The 21,033-nt window shown below is 45.5% G+C and overlaps 1 protein-coding gene across 2 annotated transcripts in view; it reads right to left on the reverse strand.

Moving 5' to 3' along the window:
- Positions 1 to 21,033, reverse strand: part of GGT7 (gamma-glutamyltransferase 7) — a 198,515-nt gene that overhangs the window by 102,829 nt on the left and 74,653 nt on the right. For both annotated transcript variants that reach the window (XM_063960245.1, XM_063960244.1), the window contains exon 7: positions 14,717 to 14,910. In XM_063960245.1, the coding sequence (XP_063816315.1) occupies positions 14,717 to 14,910 (194 nt within the window). The remainder of the gene's footprint in view (positions 1 to 14,716; positions 14,911 to 21,033) is intronic.

Below are 21,033 nucleotides of genomic sequence, written 5' to 3' on the forward strand. Positions count from 1 at the left end.
GTTCGATCCCTCTGGAGCTAATGGTGTCCAGTAGCCTAAGAAGCCCAAGCTAGCTGCAAGCAGGTAGGTTCGCTTCTTCTCCCCTCAGTCCCTCGAAGCAGTGAGTCTGTTGCCAGCAGATCTCACTGAAAATAAAAAACCTAAATATACTTTCTTTTCTAAGAGCTCAGGAGAGCCCCTAGTGTGCAACCAGCTCGGTCGGGCACAAAATTCTAACTGAGGTCTGGAGGAGGGGCATAGAGGGAGGAGCCAGTGCACACCAGGTAGTCCTAAATCTTTCTTAGTTGTGCCCAGTCTCCTGCGGAGCCGCTATTCCCCATGGTCCTTACGGAGTCCCCAGCATCCACTAGGACGTCAGAGAAATATACGTTAATGCTATATAGTCTGTGCGTTTCCAGTATGAACAGCTGGGCTTAAGGAACCAGTGTAGCATTGTAGGATGGGTCCAAATTACTATTTTGGGGGAGAGGTTAGGCTGCGGGGGTGGGTGGGTTAGGGTTAGTCTGCAGGGGTGGGAGGGTTTTGCTGTGGGTAGGGGGGATTAGGCAGCCCTGGGGAGGGTTAGGATTAGGCTTTGGGGGAGGTAGGGTTAGGCTGGGGGAGGGGGGAGTTAAGGTTAGGCACCACTGGGGAGGGTTAGGATTAGGAAGGGGGGGGGGGGGGGGGGTGGAATATTAGGGATCAGGGGTAGTTTACATAATTAGCAAGTGTTGGGATTTTAATCTTCGGGATGTCGCTGTCCGTATTCTGACAGCCGGCATCCCGAGCGCCAGGATATCGTATGTAACATATATATATATATATATATATATCTCCCTAATAATAACACCTAACCTTAACCCACACTGATAAATCAACCCTTATTTCCTATCCCTAATACCGTAACCCTAATATCCTAACCCAAACCGATAAATTGTGAGGCGGTTACCTGGGTGGGGGGCTGCTGCTGACTATTTGCCTAGGGTGCAGAGAAACCTTGCACCGGCCCTGCATACGATGTGCATACGATTACGACGGATAATATATCCTGCACATATGATCTGAGGATACGACATTCGACTCAAGGGGCCGTGCAACGCATCGTAATCGTACGCAGAACACGTACGATGAGCACACGATGCATCGTATGATGCTGCAAAATCATATATGCCCAGTATAACTCCTCTAACATGGGGTTATATTTTCAGTTTTTTAGAAGTGGAGAAGTTGCCCATAGCAATCAGATACTAGCTATTATTTTCTAGAAGGTGCTAGATAAATGATAAGTAGAACCTGATTGCTATGGGCAACATCTCCACTTCTAAAAACCTGCTCCTTAGTAAAGGGATGTAGTTATGACCGTCGGTCACAATATCAGCGCCGGGATCCCCCCCCCCCCCCCTCACAATCCCGACACTCAGCATGCCAACTAACAGGGACTATTCACACTTGTGGATGTCCATGACACTCATAGAGTACGAATAGAACCAAAGCCGCAGTGTGGAGAGCGCAGCGAGGCCGCAAGAGGCTTCATTGTGCTCGCCTTCCCCTCTGCCGGGCATCTAAAAGCCGGGATCCCGGCGTCAGTATGGTCACACGAACCCAACCCTTAGTAAATATACCCCATGGTGTCCAAATTTCTGAGTTTTCCATATCTTACCCATGTGTGTAATTTATCATCACACACAGCTCACTTATTTTGACCTTATCTGAAGTGTCCGAAACCAGTTAATTCCCCGGTGATTTACTAAATGTATCTTTCATAGATTTACTTGTATATGTATCGCTCAAAAATGTTCAGTTAGGGAGATTTAGGGGTATATTTCGTAAATTGTGGTTTTTGAAAGCTGATGATTAGATTTCTCCGATCACTGGATTTAAAACAGCAATATTAACAAATGCAAAACAAGCCTGAAACAGCATATATTAATAGTGCCGCTCTATATTAAGTGGTCAAAACTGCTGAGACTAGTAAATTTACACCTTAAGGCCCGTATTCACGGGCCGATGTGGGAGAGATGTGTGCTAAACGAACAGATTGCTAATTGATAATCTAAGCAATCTAGTCAGATTGCTTAGATTATCGCTCCGTGAGTACATCCCTTTACAGTTATTGGTAGGGGATCTGAAAACCTAGTGTTATAGGTCAGTTTGTCTTACAGGCTCTGTGACTAGAAGAATCAGTCTGTAAGCCACTTAAAAAGATTAGATTTTAACACTGTTTCTACAAATCAACCTTTTAGTAGAATTTTAGTAGAGTTATATCCAAATGCAAACACTTGTACAAGTAATTGAGTTCACCAGCTAAGGAATCTTTAGAAAAACTGTTGATTTTATTGATACATGTATTTTATGGAAAATGTATGCCTTAACCTCAATCTACTGTATAATGGCTTGAAAATGGCGACGCTGACAGATTTGTTTGTCTAACAGAACAAATATATTTATACAAGTTATTTGTCTCAAACATCTGAACCATAGTTTTTCTAAAGGTTCCTCAGTTTGTATTATCCACAGATAATGAGTGTGTATCTGTGATAGCCATAACCGGAACATAATCCTTAGCAAATTATATTAGCTGCACCCTGCAAATCCACAGGTTGAATAATTGCACAACACTGCATGTAATATGTGGAAATCTTTAAGGAAAATAGCATTCTGTAGCCTGCTAACACTGATGACATGATATTCGGTCCATGATAGAGTCTGTATCGCACCACTGAGTACACTGAGAAACAGTCTTCCAAAGTTGTTATTGCGCCTAGACCTGTATTTGAATCTTTGTATGGCTATTAACACTCAAAATTAATTTTTACATCTGAAAATCAGTTGAGCAGAACTGCTAACAGCACATGAGTACACCAGTAGTCAGAATATTAGTTTAGAATAATTTTTACATTTTTCAAAACAGATTACTTATATACTAGGCTTACAGATACATGGAGCACTGAGGATAGGATATATATGGTGCCATCCAGCCACCTATGGTGCCAGCCTCTGTCCAGCATTATTATATAGACAACATTTATCTGGCATAGGGGGTGATTCCGAGTTGTTCGCTCGCTAGCTGCTTTTAGCAGCATTGCACACGCTAAGCCGCCGCCCTCTGGGAGTGTATCTTAGCTTAGCAGAATTGCGAATGAAAGATTCGCTAATTTTCTCGTAACGATTACCCCGCAGTTTCTGAGTAGCTCCAGACTTACTCTGCCATTGCGACCAGCTCAGTCCTTTTCGTTCCTGGTTTGACGTCACACACACGCCCAGCGTTCGCCCAGCCACTCCCCCGTTTCTCCAGCCACTCCCGCGTTTTTCCCTGAAACGCCTGCGTTTTCCCGCACACTCCCAGAAAACGGCCAGTTTACGCCCAGAAACACCCACTTCCTGTCAATCACACTACGATCAGCAGAACGATGAAAAAACTTAGTTACGCCGTGAGTAAAATACCAAACTTTTGTGCTAATTTACTTGGCACAGGCGCGCTGCCTACATTGCGCATGCGCAGTTTGCGACTAATCGCTCCGTAGCGGGAAAAAAAATAAAGAGCAAACAACTCGGAATGACCCCCCTAGTACGCTCCTGAGTGGATGAAAGAATCCGGCGTCCAAAAGAAGAATCTTGGGAAGCAAAATTATCAAAGGCAATATTATATAGACAATATTTATCTGGCATAGGGGGCAATTCTGAGTTGATCGCAGCAGCCAGTTTGTTAGCAATTGGGCAAAAACATGGGGGTAATTCCAAGTTGATCGCAGCAGGATTTTTGTTAGCAATTGGGCAAAACCATGTGCACTGCAGGGGAGGCAGATATAACATGTGCAGAGAGAGTTAGATTTGGGTGGGGTGTATTTAATCTGCAATCTAGTTTGCAGTGTAAAAATAAAGCAGCCAGTATTTACCCTGCACAGAAACAAAATAACCCACCCAAATCTAACTCTCTCTGCAAATGTTATATTTGCCCCCCCCCCCCCCCCCCCCCTGCAGTGCACATGGTTTTGCCCAATTGCTAAAAAAAATCCTGCTGCGATCAACTTGGAATTACCCCCCATGTGCACTGCAGGGGGGGCAGATATAACATTTGCAGAGAGAGTTAGATTTGGGTGGGTTATTTTGTTTCTGTGCGGGCTACATACTGGCTGATTTATTTTTACACTGCAATTTAGATTTCAGTTTGAATACACCCCACCCAAATCTTACTCTCTCTGCACATGTTATATCTGCCCCACCCCCCCTACAGTGCACATGGTTTTGCCCAACTGCTAACAATTTTGCTGCTGCGATCAACTCAGAATTAGGCCCATTGTACGCTCCTGAGCGGATGAAAGAATCCGGCGTCCAAAAAAAGAAAGGTTTGGACAGTAGACAATGTAGCCGCCTGCTGATGCTCCGCGACATGCTGTCCACGAGGGACCCACAGAGCGAGTAGAGTGGGCTGAGACTGTAGAGGGTATAGGAAGGTCAGCCTGGGTCTACGCCTGTGAAATGGTCATACGAATCCATCTAGCCAGAGTCTGTTTGTTGGCTGGCCAACCCCTCTTGTGGAAGCCATAGAGGACAAAGTACAAAGAACTGGTACGATCCACATACTGTAGATCCGGAGAGCCGGGGCCACGTCAATGGAGGCTTCTCAAGTCAAAAGGGTGGAAAGAGAGAAAATTCGGTACACACAACCGTAGTAAGATAACTGGGCCTAGATTTGAGAACACCTCTGTCCTGATAAAAAAATAAGAAAATGGGAGCAACAGGAAAGTACCCCCAAATCCGAAAACCCTACAAGCAGATGCATATAGCTAGTAGGAAGATGTTTTTTGCCTTCAGGTCCACGGAGTACAGAGGTTCAAACGGGGGCTCCAGAACAGCATTGAGGACTACCGATAAATTGCAGGGAGCCACCGTGGGTACATATGGAGTTTGTACCAGGAGTACCCCCTGGAGAAAGGTATGAACATCCGAGAGGGGAGCAATTTTTCGTTGGAACCAAACGAACAGGGACGAGACATGCACTTTCAATATTGCCAGGGAGAGTCTCAGAGACAGTCCTTGAGAATCCTGCACACGCGAAAAACCTGTGGGTTATAGCGCCTCGTAGCGCACCACTGTAGGTATGCATGCCGTATCTGATAATAGATGCATGCAGAGGCCGCTTCCTTGCTCTAAGCATGGTCTGGACAACAAACTGGGAGAAACCTTTCACCCTTAAGATGGATGACTGAAGAGCCACGCCATCAAAGACAGACGAACTAGGTCCTGGTATAGACAGGGGCCCTGAGACCTGCCCTGAGGCAGGTCAGGTCCTTGAGTGCGTGGAAATGAATCCTCTACAGACAGGCTCTGCAGATCGATGAACTAATGACGTCTGGGCCACATCGGGGCAATCACTATGATGGTGCGCCTTCTTGTTTGAGTTTCAGATGAACTTGCAGCTGCGAGGCTAATCTTCCTTGCCAGACGTTCTTCGTCTGCAGATCCGCTCTGTCAGTCCCTCCATTGGTTACCGGTATTCTACCGTATTAAATATAAAATACTTTTACTCACATACAAGGCTATTAACCAAACTGCACCAACATACATCTCTTCACTCATCTCAAAATATCTCCCTACCCGACCTCTCCGCTCTGCACAAGATCTACGTCTCTCATCCACACGCATTACTTGTTCACACTCAAAATTACAGGACTTTATCCGGGCTTCACCCACTCTGTGGAATGCCCTCCCACGCACAGTAAGACTCGCCTCTAGTCTCCAAACCTTTAAATGTTCCCTGAAAACTCACCTCTTCAGACAAGCCTATCAAATTCCAGACCCACCCACATAACCTTCAGTGCTTCCCTATCTAATTACATCCTCTGTAGAGTATTCATAACATCACATATCTTGTCTTTCTTTAGTCTCACACCCTCCTGACACTTGGATAACTTTGTGGGGTATCATCATACAACCCATTAAGAACCTAGCAATCTGGTGGACCATTATGCAATAGGTAGCATCTATCCTTGTGTATCTATGCCTATTTCCCTATAGATTGTAAGCTTGCGAGCAGGGCCTTCCTACCTCTATGTCTGTCTGTTTTTACCCAGTTTTGTTCTATTACTGTTGTTCTAATTGTAAAGCGCAACGGAATATGCTGCGCTATATAAGAAACTGTTAATAAATAAATAAATAAATAAAATAACTTGCGGGAGAAGAGCAACCGGAGGAAAGACATATGGAAGACACAAGGTCCAGCGCATGGCCATGGCGTTCAGGAAGGTCGCTTCAGGAATCCTTGTCCTGGATCCGTAGACTGAAACCTTGTGGTTGTGTTTGGAGGCCATGAGATCTACATCCGCCTGGTCCCACATATGTACCAATAGTTTGAATACTTCTGGGTGTAGTGACCCCCTCTCCGACGTGGACATCATTATGGCTGAGGAAGTCTGCTTCCCAGTTCAGGACACCTGGGATGCTGCCGATATGGCTAGAAGATGGCGTTCTACCCATCAAAGAATGTGAGCCACTTTCTTCATTGCCAAACGACTGCAGGTGCCTCCTTGATAGATTAGCTAGTGCTACTGATATGGCGTTGTCTGACTGGACCTGTATAGGTTTACCCTGTGTCAGAAGAAGTGCTCTGTAGACAGCTCGTAATTCCAGGACATTAATTGGTATGCCGGGATCCAACGGACCTGAAAGGAGAAGTGTCCGTTTACCGTGCCCTATCCGTGAAGGCTGTCAACTGTGATCAGCAGAACCCAATCCAGAAGGGTCCTCCTTTGTCCAGGTGTTAAGTCTGGAGCCACAATGTTAGAGACAGACGGACTTCTGGAGAGAGGACCATCATCTAGGATCTGATCTGATGAGGCTGTCTGTTCCAATGAGCAACAATTAGGTGTTGTAGAGGCCTGGAGTGGAAATGGGCGTACTTCACCATGTTGAAGGTGGAGATCATGAATCCCAGGACTTGCATGGCTGAGTGCATGGACACCTGGCGACTGCTGAACAAGTGGCATATCTTAACCTTCACGCCATCACTGAAACCTGGCTCTCCTCCTCTGACTCTACCTCCCATGCTGCCCTCTCCTATGGGGGCTTCTCCTTCACCCACTCTGTCAGACCTGACTGGGAATCCTCTTCTCCCCAAAGTGCACCTTATGCGTCATCCCACCTGAACCCTCCCTCATTTTCTCCACCCTTGAGGTTCACTCCATCTGCCTCTTCTTCCCCATCCACCTCCATGTGACGGTCATCTACTGACCCCTTGGCCCCCCTTCCCCATTCCTCGCCAACTTTGCTGCCTGGCTTCCTCCCTTCCTCTCCTCCTAACATCCCTACTGTTACAACTAAACCAGCATCCACTAATCTTCTTGACCTCTTGACCTTCTCTATGGCCTGTCTCAGTGGACCTCTACCTCAACTCACAGTCTCAGCCACTCCCTTGACCCTGTCTTCACCCCCCGGTGTGATCTATCTGACTTCTCCAACTCTCCCTTTCCCCTCTCTGACCACTATCTACTCTATTTTATCCTTTCATCTCCTCCTCTCCTCCCCACGCCAGACCCACCGTCAGCAGACATAATCTCTGGTCTCTTGACCCCGCTGTCCTATCCTCCCTTGATACACTCCTTTCTCCTCTATTCACCATGGCCTGCCCCAACTAGACGACCTCCTTCTATAACTCCACTCTCACCTCCACACTTAATTCTGTTAACGCCATCACCTCAGTCCCCCACCTCCATTCTAAACCCCACCCCTGGCACTCCAAACTAACCGGTTTCCTGCAAAAATGCTCATGCACTGCCAAGCTTGCTCTCTTGTGGATTTCAAGCTTATTTTCTCTTCCTACAGCTCTGTCCTCTCCCTCGTCAAGCAATCCTTTTCTAATCAATCCACTGTTATCAGTCCACCAGTCCCCGCCACCTCTTTGATACTTTCAACACTCTGCTTCAACCCCCCCCCCCTCATCCCCTCCCTCACTGACCTGACTTTGCCACCTTCTTCACCTCCAAAATTGAAGCAATCCATCATAAAATCTCCCATCTCCCCTCCTCGGCCCTGCTGCCACCCCCCTCCCCATCCTCTCCCTCCAGCCATCCCACCTTGTGCTCCTTCGCACCCCCCCCCCCCCCCACAGACAGGGAAGTACACTCCCTCATCTTGTCCTCTCCCATTCCACCTGCCTCGTGGACCCCCTCCTTCCCGTCTCCGCTCCCTCTCCCCCACTGCCTGCTTCCACCTTGCTCATCTCTTCAACTTATCACTCTCTATCGACATCTTTCCCTCACAATTCAAACATGCTCGTCCCACCTTTTCTTAAAAAACCCAACCTTGACCCTTTCTCACCTGCTAGCTACCGCCTCATCTCTCTTCTCCCATTTGCCATAAAATTACTTGAGAGGCTGGTATACAGACGGATTACCAGCTACCTCTCTGAAAACTCCATCCTTGATCCTTTTCAATCTGGCTTTCACCCCCTACACTCTGCTGAAAACTGAAACTGACCTTGTCAAAGTCACTAATGACCTGATTTTGTCCAAATCCAGGAGTCACTTCTCTCTGCTCATTCTCCTGGACCTCTCCGCTGCCTTTGACACTGTGGATCATCCTCTCTTCCTCCCCTGTCAAGACCATTGGCCCCTCCAGCACTGTCCTTGCCTGATTCACCTCTTACAGTGCATCCAGAAAATATTCACAGTGCTTCACTTTTTTCACATTTTGTTATGTTACAGCCTTATTCCAAAATGGAATAAATTATTTTTTTCCCTCAAAATTCTACACACAATACCCCATGACAATGTGAAAAATGTTTTTTTTTTTTTAGATTTTTGCAAATTTATTAAAAATAAAAAACTAAGAAATTAAATGTACATAAGTATTCACATCCTTTGCTCAATACTTTGTTGATGCACCTTTGGCCGCAATAACAGCCTCAAGTCTTTTTGAATGTGTTGGCACACCTATCTTTGGGCAGTTTTTCCCAGTCACCTTTGCAGCACCTCTTGAGCTCCATCAGGTTGGATGGGAAGCGTCGGTGTACAGCCATCTCCAGAGCTGTTCAATCGGAGTCAAGTCTGGGCTCTGGCTGGGCCACTCAAGGACATTCACAGAGTTGCCCTAAAGCCACTTCTTTGATATCTTGGTTGTGTGCTTAGGGTCGTTGTTCTGCTGAAAGATGAACCGTCGCCCTAGTCTGAGGTCAAGAGCGCTCTGGAGCAGGTTTTCATCCAGGATGTCTCTGTAAATTGCTTCATTCATCTTTCCCTCTATCCTGACTAGTCTCCCAGTTCCTGCCGCTGAAAAATATCCCCACAGCATGATGCTGCCACCATGCTTCACTGTAGGGATGGTATTGGCCTGGTGATGAGCGGTGCCTGGTTTCCTCCAAACATGACGAGTGGCATTCACGCCAAAGAGTTCAATCTTTGTCTCATCAGACCAGAGTATTTTGTTTCTCATGGTCTGAGAGTCCTTTAGGTGCATTTTGCAAATTCCAGGTGGGCTGTCATGTGCTTTTTACTAAGGAGTGGCTTCCGTCTGGCCACTCTACAATACAGGCTGGTTGGTGGATTGCTGCAGAGATGGTTATCCTTCTGAAAGATTCTCCTCTCTCCATGCTGTAGCTCTGACAGAGTGTCCGTCGGGTTCTTGGTCACCTCCCTGACTAGAGCCCTTCTACCCCGATCACTCAGTTTAGACGGCTGGCCAGCTCTAGGAAGAGTCCTGGTGGTTCTGAACGTCTTCCATTTACGGATGATGGAGGCTACTGTGCTCATTGGGACCTTCAAAGCAGCAGATATTTTTCTGTACCCTTCCCCAGATTTGTGCCTCAAGACAATTCTGTCTTGGAGGTATACAGACAATTCCTTTGACTTCACGCTTGGTTTGTGATCAGACATGCACTGTCAAGTGTGGGACCTTATATAGACAGGTGTGTGCCTTTCCAAATAATGTTCAATCAACTGAATTTACCACAGGTGGACTCCAATTAAGCTGTAGGATCATCTCAAGGATAATCAGTGGAAACAGGATGCACCCGAGCTCAATTTTGAGCTTCATGGCAAAGGCTGTGAATGCTTCTGTACATGTGATTTATTCGTTTTTTATTTTAAATACATCTGCAAAAATCACAAAAAAACTTTTTTCACGTTGTCATTATGGGGTGTTGTGTGTACAATTTTGAGGGGGAAAAGTGAAGCGCTGTGAATACTTTCCGGATGCACTTGTACCTCACTAACTGCTCCTTCTCGGTGTCTGCCTCTGGCTCCACCTCACCTCCTTTCATCCTCCTCGTCTGTGTCCCACAGGACTCTGTCCTGAGGCCCATTCTCTTCTCCCTGTACACCTCTTCCCTGGGTGCGCTCATAAGTTCCTTTGACTTTCAATACCACCTCTATGACAACAATACGCAACTATATCTCACCTCTCCTGACCTCTCCCCCTCTGTCATCTCTCAGGTATCCAGCTGCCTCTCCGCCATCTCCCCCTGGATGTCTAAGCGCTCCCTGAAGCTCAACATGGTTAAAACCAAACTCATCATCTTTCCCCCATCCAGGGTCTCAACTCTACGTAATATCTCTTGCTTTACGCCGATCTGTTCTCAACCCTGCAGCTTGACTTATCTTCCTCTCTCGCTGCTCCACATATGCCACTCCCCTTCGACAAAAACCTGCACTGGCTCTCATTCCCCTACAGAATCCTCTTTAAACTCCTCAACCTCACGTACAAGGCCCTTTTTAACTCCACTGCTCCCTACATCTCCAATCTCATCTCCCTACATACTCCCTCCCTCCCACTCCAGACGGCCAATGACTGTTGCCTCTCCTCTACCCTGGTCACTACATCCCAATGCGCAAATCCTAGAAGAGGGTGGATGCACATGGCATCTAAACAGTGCAGGAAGGTGAGCCTGGGGGCAGCCTTGTTGCTCAGGGAACGCTGGGCATGCCCTTCAAAAAAGGAAAACAGGTGACATGCCAGTAGCCTATGTACACCCACTCCAGGCCACTCCCCCATGATGCCTAGGACACTCCTCCCATTCTACACGTCTGCATCCACCGGGTCAGAAGCCAGGCCATGCCTGTTTCCTCTGTATTGGGCTTGCATAGCCAATCACATACTCTGATGGCATATTAGAAACATGTGAGGAGTCTGATGTCATATACTGTGTATGTAGAAGAGTGTGATAACATATAATGCACATGTGGAGAAGTATTATGGCATATAAGAGGCATCTGGAGGGGTTTGATAGCACAAAAGGGGCATGTGGAGGTGTGTGGTAGTATGTGGCGGAGGTCTGATGTCATATAATGGGCATGAGAAGGGGTCTGAGATTATATTTAATCTAATGTACCTGTGCACTAAGGTGTCAGACTATCAGCAACTGCAAGGAATCTGGCCCTGTTGTGTCACCCACCCTCACACCAGGCTCTTGGGGGAAAGGCTGCCCAGATTTGTGTCACCCGATTTCTTAAAATATAAAGAAACAAAATAAGTAGCAAATCTGAAAGTACGGTGGTTTATTTTTATACAGAAGATAGAAAAAAATGGTGGAGCACTGCAGATGGAGGTGTCTCTCTAGAAGCTTTGTGGGCTCATTCAAAATCTTGCTATGCGGCCCACCAAGTTCTAGCTACATCCGTGTTTGCCACTATGCCTTATGCTAGGGATAGCATGAGATATTGCTCAATTTTAGGCTTGTACCAAACATAGGGGGAGATTTATCAAAGCTTCGAGAGAGATAATGTACCAATCAATTCCTGGTTTTTTTCAAACACAGCCCGTAAAATTACAGTTAGGAGCTGACTGATTAGTACTATATCTCTCTCGACTTTAACTCTCCCCAAAGCCTAAAAACTTCCACCACCATCGTCATCATTATGGTTTATTGCTAAGGGGCCATAAACTAAGCAGTGCAGAAAATCGAAATTCTAAATCATACAAAAGACAAATCAAACACATAAATACAGAACAAGAACAAGAGGCTGTAGTAGAACATGCACATTGGCCCTGACAGAAAAAAAAAAACACATTGTCCCCCAGCGGGGAAAAAACCACACACATTGTCCCTGACAGTACAAAAAAAATAAAAAATTGACAGGAAAAAACACACACATTGGCCCGACAGGAAAAAACTAGAGATGAGCAGGTTCTGATGTAATGCCAGAATTAACGCCAGTTCGGTTTTATGCAAATTTTTCTTATTGGCTATCCAAAACACGTGACATCCGTGAGCCAATAAGATGCCGTTTTTAGAACAGAGTAAATCCGAGTAAAACCGAGTAAATCTGAACCCGCTCATCTATAGAAAAAACACACGCATTGTCCTCGACGTGAAAAAACACACGCATTGTTCCCGAAAAAAACACACAAATTGGACCTGACATAAAAAAACATACATGTTACATTGAAAAAACACACACACTGGCCAAAACATACCTTCATCCAGGCACCATTACACCTTGCTACACCTCTGCCCACAGTAAAAAAAAAACACTGACCCACATTGACCCTAACAGGTAAAAAAAAAACAACACACAGTGTTCCCTACAGGAAAAAACTAAACATGGTGGGCAGCCGCCTGCCTTCGTAGATAGGCTACTTAGGCAGAGGGTTAAGCGACAGATGCAAACCATCGCCACCATGCGATGCTTTCCCATGTCTGCAGGGGGTGGGGCTGGATCTGGGATGCGGGGCAGACTTGCCTTGTGCTAGGCGTCTCCCCGGATGTCAGAGTTGTTTATCGTAGATGTGCTTTCTTTTGCACATCTACGATCAAGTCTGAATTAGACCCATAGACAGGCTGCGTAGTGTGTTACATAAATTGGGAGAAGCACAAAAGAAAGTTGGTAGAGGGGACTGAAAGGTGATGATCAAAGTGGGCGTTTACGCAAACCCTCTACCCATACCGTTGTACCCCATTTTCCTTGTTTTGATGTTATGTCTCCCTAGTTACAATATAAATTTTTACTGCCCATTGTTGTACACTGTATTTGACATTTGCTCTTGAAAACAAAAATTGCACACAGGTCAAGGATCATAAAGAGAAGAGTGGAGAGAAAGCGAGTCAGGTAGTTGTAGACAAGTCACTCACTTATAGGTAGGGAACAGAAGGAGAGACATGGAGCAAAAGTTGGAAAGAGAGGTAGGTTCGAAGGTGGTTCGCTAAAGGTAGAGATAAATGCGTGTCTGAAGATGGAAGAGAACATGCCAATGAAGAGGGATGACTGGAAAATGTGGGCAAGGTGCAGAAAAGCATTAGGTGGAGGGAGTGGAGAAATTGTGAGGGAATAGGAATAAGGGCACAAGTTGAGGTGAAAAGGGTAGAGAGGAGTGTGAGTACCTCATCCTTAGTAATAAGGAAAGAAATTACTGAGGGTTAGTGGGTAAAGAGAGGAGAGTACGGGTGTGGCCACAGATTAATCTGGTGAGAGATTTTATGATAGATGGTTTAATGTTATATATATAGATTTATAATCGACTCAATTACAATCAATTAAACATTACATAATGCATAAATTACTGACATATTGCATGTCAACATATTACATCAATATAAAATGTATCTGCTGTCTCATAGGCAGTTTCTACTATCACTACCATAGTTCTCCAAGGATTATTATAATTATTTGTATAATAATCTTATTTCCTTTCCCTGTTTGATCTTTTACAATAACCATTTCACTGATTTGCTTTCAACTTTCTTTATCCATGTGATAAAATACTCATTTGGAAAAGCACTAACCAACTGGAGGATGTCTTGAGAAAGCTGTACAATATTGATTGTAAAAATGAAAAACTTTTACTGTAGAGAGATGGACTCCATTTATATTTGACCTTTGAAGATAACATATCACACCAGGTTTTATGTATGTGTATACTTAAATCAATTATTGTACAGTATACAGTCTTTATTTGGAATCATTAACAATGAACTTTATAGAGTTATTCTTAAGCTGTAGAGTATTTTCATCAGTGGTAAGAATTCCTGAATAAACCCATTTTGATTGCATGATATAAAAAAATAAATATTACAAATTTTAAAAAAGGGGATGGATGTGTACTATAGCCAATGTATATAAAGTGACACTCCAGTCTCTGATAACTTCATATCTTCCCGGGAATACACACCTTACAACAGCCCATACTCTCTAGAACTCCAAGGTCACAAAGTCTGGTGAATTGTAAAACTGGCATGGGTAAATGCTGATTGAGCAAGCCATGTGAAGTGTCAGCTTGTCCAGTCTATTACAACCTGACTCTTTGGGTGGAACTCAAATGTTTGAAAAGTCGGTTGGGTGTCTGTTTTTTTCCTGTCTATTAGAAAGGAAAAAAACAGACTCCCAACTGACTTTTCAAACATTTGAATCTCCCCCCTTTAAGTTAGAGTACAGATGCTGCAGAATACAGCAAACAGCAGTCAATGGAGTGGAGGATGAGTACCTCTATTGAGGCAGAAGACCTGAGAGAGGAAGTGCACGTTCATCAAGCACTACACAGTTCCAGAGTAATTGTAAGAAGTGGGAAAAAAAAGACCCCATAGATGTTAGAATAACTTGAGATTCCACACTCACCGGATACAATGGGGAAGATTCAATTGTTTGAAAAGTCAGTGGAGTGTCTGTTTTTTTCCTATCTAATAGACAGGAAAAAACAGACACCCAACCGACTTCTCAAACATTTGAGTTCCCCCCAATAGGTCTCAGGCAAGAATAACATTTCTAAATGTACCTCATAATGTAAACTTGGTACAGCCATTTTGTCTCACCTCAGCAACCATTTCCCTTGTCAAGTTGCTACTGTAGAATGCTTCCACCCCTCTTGCTGCTACTTCATGCAAAACTGCTGCCAGGTCCAGCCTTCTGACAAAGGTCCCTGATGTCAAAGGGAGTCCATGTGGGAAGAAGACCTCTTGAAAACTTGTTGACAGACCATCTTCCTTCAATTCACTGATGGCCTTAGCTGGGATAATTGAGACAATTAGCCATTCAATACCTCCCTACCAGTGAGGTACCAGGTACATACGTTCTGCTTTTTTTGCACTATCTACATATTAATACTTTCATAAAAAGCAATTTAAAAAGTAGTTAAAATAAACAAAACGAAACCAAACAAACCAAACAATCAATGGTACTATCATTCTTACATTTTGATACTGCATTACAATATTGTACAAAATGGCACAAACTATTTCTCACGCCCTATTGTTAGCTTGCACATTTACCCACTTTCCAGTGCATGTACTTGAATGAAACATTAAGGGATGATTCAGTTAGATGCGATGGACACATTCTGAAGATGATGTGATGATCACCACATTTATGTCAGGTAACATTGCCAGTTTTTCCTGGCAACCCAAAGAGCTGTGCAGAGAAACTGGCCATGTTGCTGGTACAGAAATAGGAAAATATGTGCACATCCGAACATCACGGTGATGACTAAAAAGAACAAAGTCCATTATAATGATACTTCTGCACTTCCATAGTGACTGCCAAATGAAAAATAACACAGTCTAAACTCTATATTAATAGTACACATAATTTAAAGTATTCATATTTTTTAGTAAAAATGCTCAGTAATAAAAGATAGAGGGATACTCAATAATGACAATATGTTAGGAATTCATGTTGAATGCAAATAATAAAGTAACTAGGTGATTCTTCGCACCATACGGCCGCTCTTCACACCGTAGTAAGGGGCTATGCCCTCTTAACCCTTGCATGCCCTTGTGGCGTGCAATATTTGTATTATATGGAGTATTACCACCAATCATAATTGTGTGAGTGGTTAAATATTGCACAGACAAAGGGCGTGCGATGGTTAAGAGGTCGTAGCCCCTTGCAACGGTGTGCTGTGGTTGGGGGAGGGGCGGTTGTGGGGATGCCGCGGGTGGGGGAGGGGCTGGTGCGGTGGTGCCGGGGGTGGGGGAGGGGCAGGTGCCTGGGTGCCGCGGGTGGGTGTCCGGAGCCACCGTGGGTGGGGGAGGAGCGGTTGCGGGGGTGACGCGGTTGGGGAAGAGGCGGGTGCGGTAGTGCCACGGGTGGGGGAGGAGCCGGTGCGGGGGTGCTGCGGGTGGGGGATGAGCAGGTGCGGGGGTGCTGCAGATGGGGACCAGAGGTACTGCGAGTGGGGAGGGGCGGGTAATGCTTCTCCTCCTTCTCCTCCTGGAAGCAGCTAAGCTGCTGTCCTCCCTTTGGCAGTGGGTCTCCCGGAAACTCACACAGCAGCCAAGCAGCCAGTCACTATTGTTAGCGCCGGTGTCCCAACGCGCCGTATTACAGGGAAGAAGATGCACTCAACAAACTGCAGCTCCCAGCAGCCTTAGCGCCGGAATGCTTCGGCGCTAAGGGCTGCTGGGAGCTGTAGTTTATTTAGTGCGTCTACTTCCCTATAATGCGGTGCGTTGGGACACCGGCGCTAACAATAGTGACTGGCTGGCAGAACTGACTGACTCGCTGAATCAATGTAACAGGTGAGAGTGCTGTGCAGTGTCAGTGACACTGCACACCCACTGCACTGCACAGCACTGTCACCTTTTACAGTCATTCAGCGTCCAGACATTACCCTCCGCTATATCACCTACTCTGTCCACTACATTAACCATTTCGGGGCTTCCAGGCCAGCAGCCCAGGTGCTGTGTTGCAGAGTCAGGGCTTCTGGGGATCTGGGTGCGGCTGTGGGCGGGGAGGCACTTCTGTGACATCACGTGCAGAGGAGGCTCCAGGAGGCTCTGTGGCTCAGAGTGTATGTGGCGCAGGGAGGGCTGTAAAAGCCTTCCGCTGCGCCGCTTTCATACACATCTATGACGGTGGCCGCAGCAGCTTTTGTTCCACCTGCGCTGCGGCTAGGGAGTGGGGATTGTTGATGCCGGAGGGGGCAGGCGGACTGGCAGCAGGACATAGGACGCTGCAGTAAAAGGATTTTTTTCCCCCCTATCTACAGCGCAGAGACTTGCTGCAGATGCAGTGGCATACCCTCCAACTGTACCATTTTGGCAGGTACAGTACCTTTTTTTTTTTTGGGTCTGTACCGATTTTTGGCTCTCCAAACTTCCATTGAAAGTATAGGAAAAGGGGCGCGGCCACACCACTTTCCCCGTGGCCACGCCCCATTTTCGAATTTGTAGCAATTTTTATGTGTAAATTGTTGGAGGGTATGTTGCTGCAGATGCAGTGGGCCTATTTTGGGGTGTGGACCTGGAGCTGCAGCTCCATCAGCCCCATTGTTAATCCTGCTCTGGGAACACACAGCAGCCAAAGGGCAGAGCCTCCCATTGGATGTAACCTGTGTGGGAGGGCGTTTCTCGCCCAACTTTGGACTGGGTGTGATAAACCTGCCGCTAACCCAATGAGAGCTCCTAGGCACGCCCAGCGTTATACACACAGTCACTCTGGGCTACTATATAGGAGATATTCGTCTAGTTATTTAGTTACAAAAGCATTTCGTTATAAAAAGTACATTTTTGGCTAATATTGTTATATGCCATGAGTAAAGGTAAAATGTATTGTGTGTTTTACAGTATCCAAATATTGGGCCAGATAATGACATCCGAGTCCGGCGGCCATACGGGATGCCGGCTGAATTCGCACTTTTTTTCAAAGGGGCAATCATTTACATGGCAAAATCATGCCTTGTAAGTGACTGCCACTTTAAAAAACGTCCCAGTTTGGTCGGTATCCCGCACGGCTACCGAACTCTGGCATCATTACATTGGGCCCATTGCATCTTAAATACTTAGCAATAAGTAATGATTATGAATGAGGTGATTTGCATTTACCATAAAATAAACTCCTGCAGTGACAAGTGCTGGGACTAAAAATTATCACGCTATATAAAGCTGTTTAAATGAGTTTTTTGCTAAATAATTTTACTGGATATATCATTTGTTAATGTTGCCTATTGATTAAATGTCACACACCTTATTTTCTCTCACTGGTTGTTCCTGTAAACAATGACTACATAAACACTGCTTGGTGCTAGAACATCTTCCTAACAAAGTGATGCATAACAAAACGCGTTGACTGTTGCCTGGCGTTCGCTTTAGAGTTCAACAAGTCCAAAATAGACAATAAATGGAGTAGGACTACACTGTTTCCTTTCTACTTGTGATAGCATGAAGTGATTTTATACTGCATCTCCTTTTTATATGCTTTCCTTGATACTAACAGACTAAAGGCTACAAATGTTTTCAATAGATTGATGGTTTTATTTCAGTGTACTATAGAGTGCCGCCTTTCTTTACTGTCTCTATTTAACCAAAGAAGGAACAGGTGATTTATTTTCATCTTTACTACAGGTTGAGTATCCCATATCCAAATATTCCGAAATACGGAATATTCCGAAATACGGACTTTTTTGAGTGAGAGTGAGATAGTGAAACCTTTGTTTTTTGATGGCTCAATGTACACAAACTTTGTTTAATACACAAAGTTATTAAAAATATTGTATTAAATGACCTTCAGGCTGTGTGTATAAGGTGTATATGAAACATAAATGAATTGTGTGAATGTACACACACTTTGTTTAATGCACAAAGTTATAAAAAATATTGGCTAAAATTACTTTCAGGCTGTGTGTATAAGGTGTATATGTAACATAAATGCATTCTGTGCTTAGATTTAGGTCCCATCACCATGATATCTCATTATGGTATGCAATTATTCCAAAATACGGAAAAATCCCATATCCAAAATACCTCTGGTCCCAAGCATTTTGGATAAGGGAGACTCAACCTGTATTATACTTTTTGTGAGGTATTTCCCTTTTCTCATCTACAGACTGTTTTCTTTCGCTGTGCAACCATGGGAGGTATTCAATTGAAGTCGGAAACTACAGTGTTGTTGGAGAGACGGCAGTTTCAAACCTTTTTAGGTCGAAAGGGGTTCTGACCTATTCAATACTGCCTCTATTTTTCCGACAAGTCGGGAATTCCGACTTGTCAGAAAACACTTGGATCGGCGGATTAGCCACTGATCCACGTGTTTTGTCAGATTCCGCGGCCAAATCCGACAGGTTTTGACCCCGGTTTCGACAATGTCAATCTGACTTTAAAAAAAGTCGGGCTGGCATTGTCGGGAACAGCCAAATCCTGTCGGCTTTGGCCACTCATTGAATACTGAGATGTCGGATCCTTTCCGTAGGAAAGGATCCGACATCTATTGAATACACCCCTATGTGTGCTTTTTCCCTCTCTGCTATAATGTTGACATTTTTGATTGTGATGTAGTCATTGGTTGATTTTCAATAGTGTATATGAGGAGTAAGAATGGTAAACAAACAAGCGTTTGTAGACTGTAAAGCTGGGTACACACTGGAGCGATGTCAGGCTGATTTGCCATTTCGTAACTCAATGTGTGCAGGTGATTGCGCGCTCCTGCAGTTGCTAGTGACGGTCACTAGGTTTGACATGCTGCACATCAAACCTAGGGCCTGTTTTCGCACAGTGGGCGATCAGCTATTAACTGCGCATGCATATGCACCGCAATGCGCACGCGCATCGGCAAACAACAACAGGCATCGCCAGTCAGCGACAGGCTGGTGCGAAAATTCTAATCACACAGCCATTCGCATGCTGACTGACAGGAGGAGGCTGTTTGTGAGTGGCAACTAATGTGTTTTCTGGTAGTGTCAGGGAAAACGCAGGCGTTCCCAATCGTTTTCAGGGAAGGTGCGTGACGTCAGCTCCGGACCCGATCAGCCTGTTCTCATCACACTGTAGGAGACTACACACACTGGTAAAAAGCATCCACTGGTAAGTGAGGTGTGACCGGATTTGCAGCTGTCCACTGACTGAGGGATATTTTTAGCTGCTCGGCGTACACATGCGATCGCACACTTGCACAGCGAATATATACTCCCCTTGGGCGGCGACTATCTGATCGCAGGAGTACAATTTTAGCAGCCTAGCGTTCAGGTCTGAATCACCCCTTCAGTGATAATGCTTGCAGCCTTGTTTATGCTAATAAGGGATGGAGAAATCCTGCATTAAACTCGTTCTAATGCGTATGAGCAATCCCCGCTCAAGGACATTTGTTCTGATGTTGGAACGAATGCCCATCGCTCCAGTGTGCACCCAGCTTAAATGTGTGTTATGCTGGAACTCTGTGGAAGTGACATCACTGACACTGGAGAAAGGGGTCAGAGTTCAGACCAACTGTCATTACATTCTAACATGATGACCTTTTTATCAATCTTCAGCTATATATAAAATAAGATACTGCCATGTAATTAACATATTTTATAGGATATATTTATAGAGCAATTTCAGTTCATTACTGAGAGCACACCCATGTCTGACAAATGTGCTATTAAAATGTAAAGTACAAAGTCTATTGGACTTAAAACACTAACAATCTGATTGTTTCCTTAACCCCTTTGCTGCAGAGGACAAATGGGTCTCATCATGCGCTTACACCTTATGAGTCCCATTAGTCGTCCACATCAAAATGTCCCTGCTTACTTGCCTTATTCCCACAGGCACTACTCACTTGTGGAGGGTCTCGACGGTCATGGGCTAGTCCCGCAGCAGTTAGGTCGGCGTGCACTTGAGTAAAAAATTTCATTTAAAAAAAAAAATATGTTACTAGAGATAGCGGGGAAGGAACTTAAGTCCTTCAGTCACCTCAGTCCTGGGGACCCTTGTTTTCCCATCTATTAAACTATGTGCCCCTGGCGGCCTGGATACCGGCGGCCACATGACCGGCAGCTGCATCCCCACATTAAAGATCCACACATTGGAGGGGGTAAGTATTTTTACCGTCCCCTACCCTAACCCTCTGGGGGTGGCGGCTAGGGCTAATCCTCCTGGGGGGGTTGTGGGGGGTGGCAGCTAGAACTAACCCTCCGGGGGTGGCGGTTAGGGCTAACCACCCCCACTAATGCCTAACCTAACCCCCCCACATAGTGCCTACCCCTAACAACCCCACCAACACCCCCTTAACCCTACGGTGAACCACTCCCGAGTGGTGTCGGCAGTGGCGTCACAATGGGGGGGTGGGGGGTGCGGCCCACATCCGAATGTCACCCACCAAAATGCCGGCTCCTGACACTGTGTAGGAGCCGGTACTGCAACCACGGCACTCCCCG

The sequence above is a fragment of the Pseudophryne corroboree genome, chromosome 3, assembly GCF_028390025.1.
Source record: "Pseudophryne corroboree isolate aPseCor3 chromosome 3, aPseCor3.hap2, whole genome shotgun sequence".
Taxonomy (NCBI): domain Eukaryota; kingdom Metazoa; phylum Chordata; class Amphibia; order Anura; family Myobatrachidae; genus Pseudophryne; species Pseudophryne corroboree.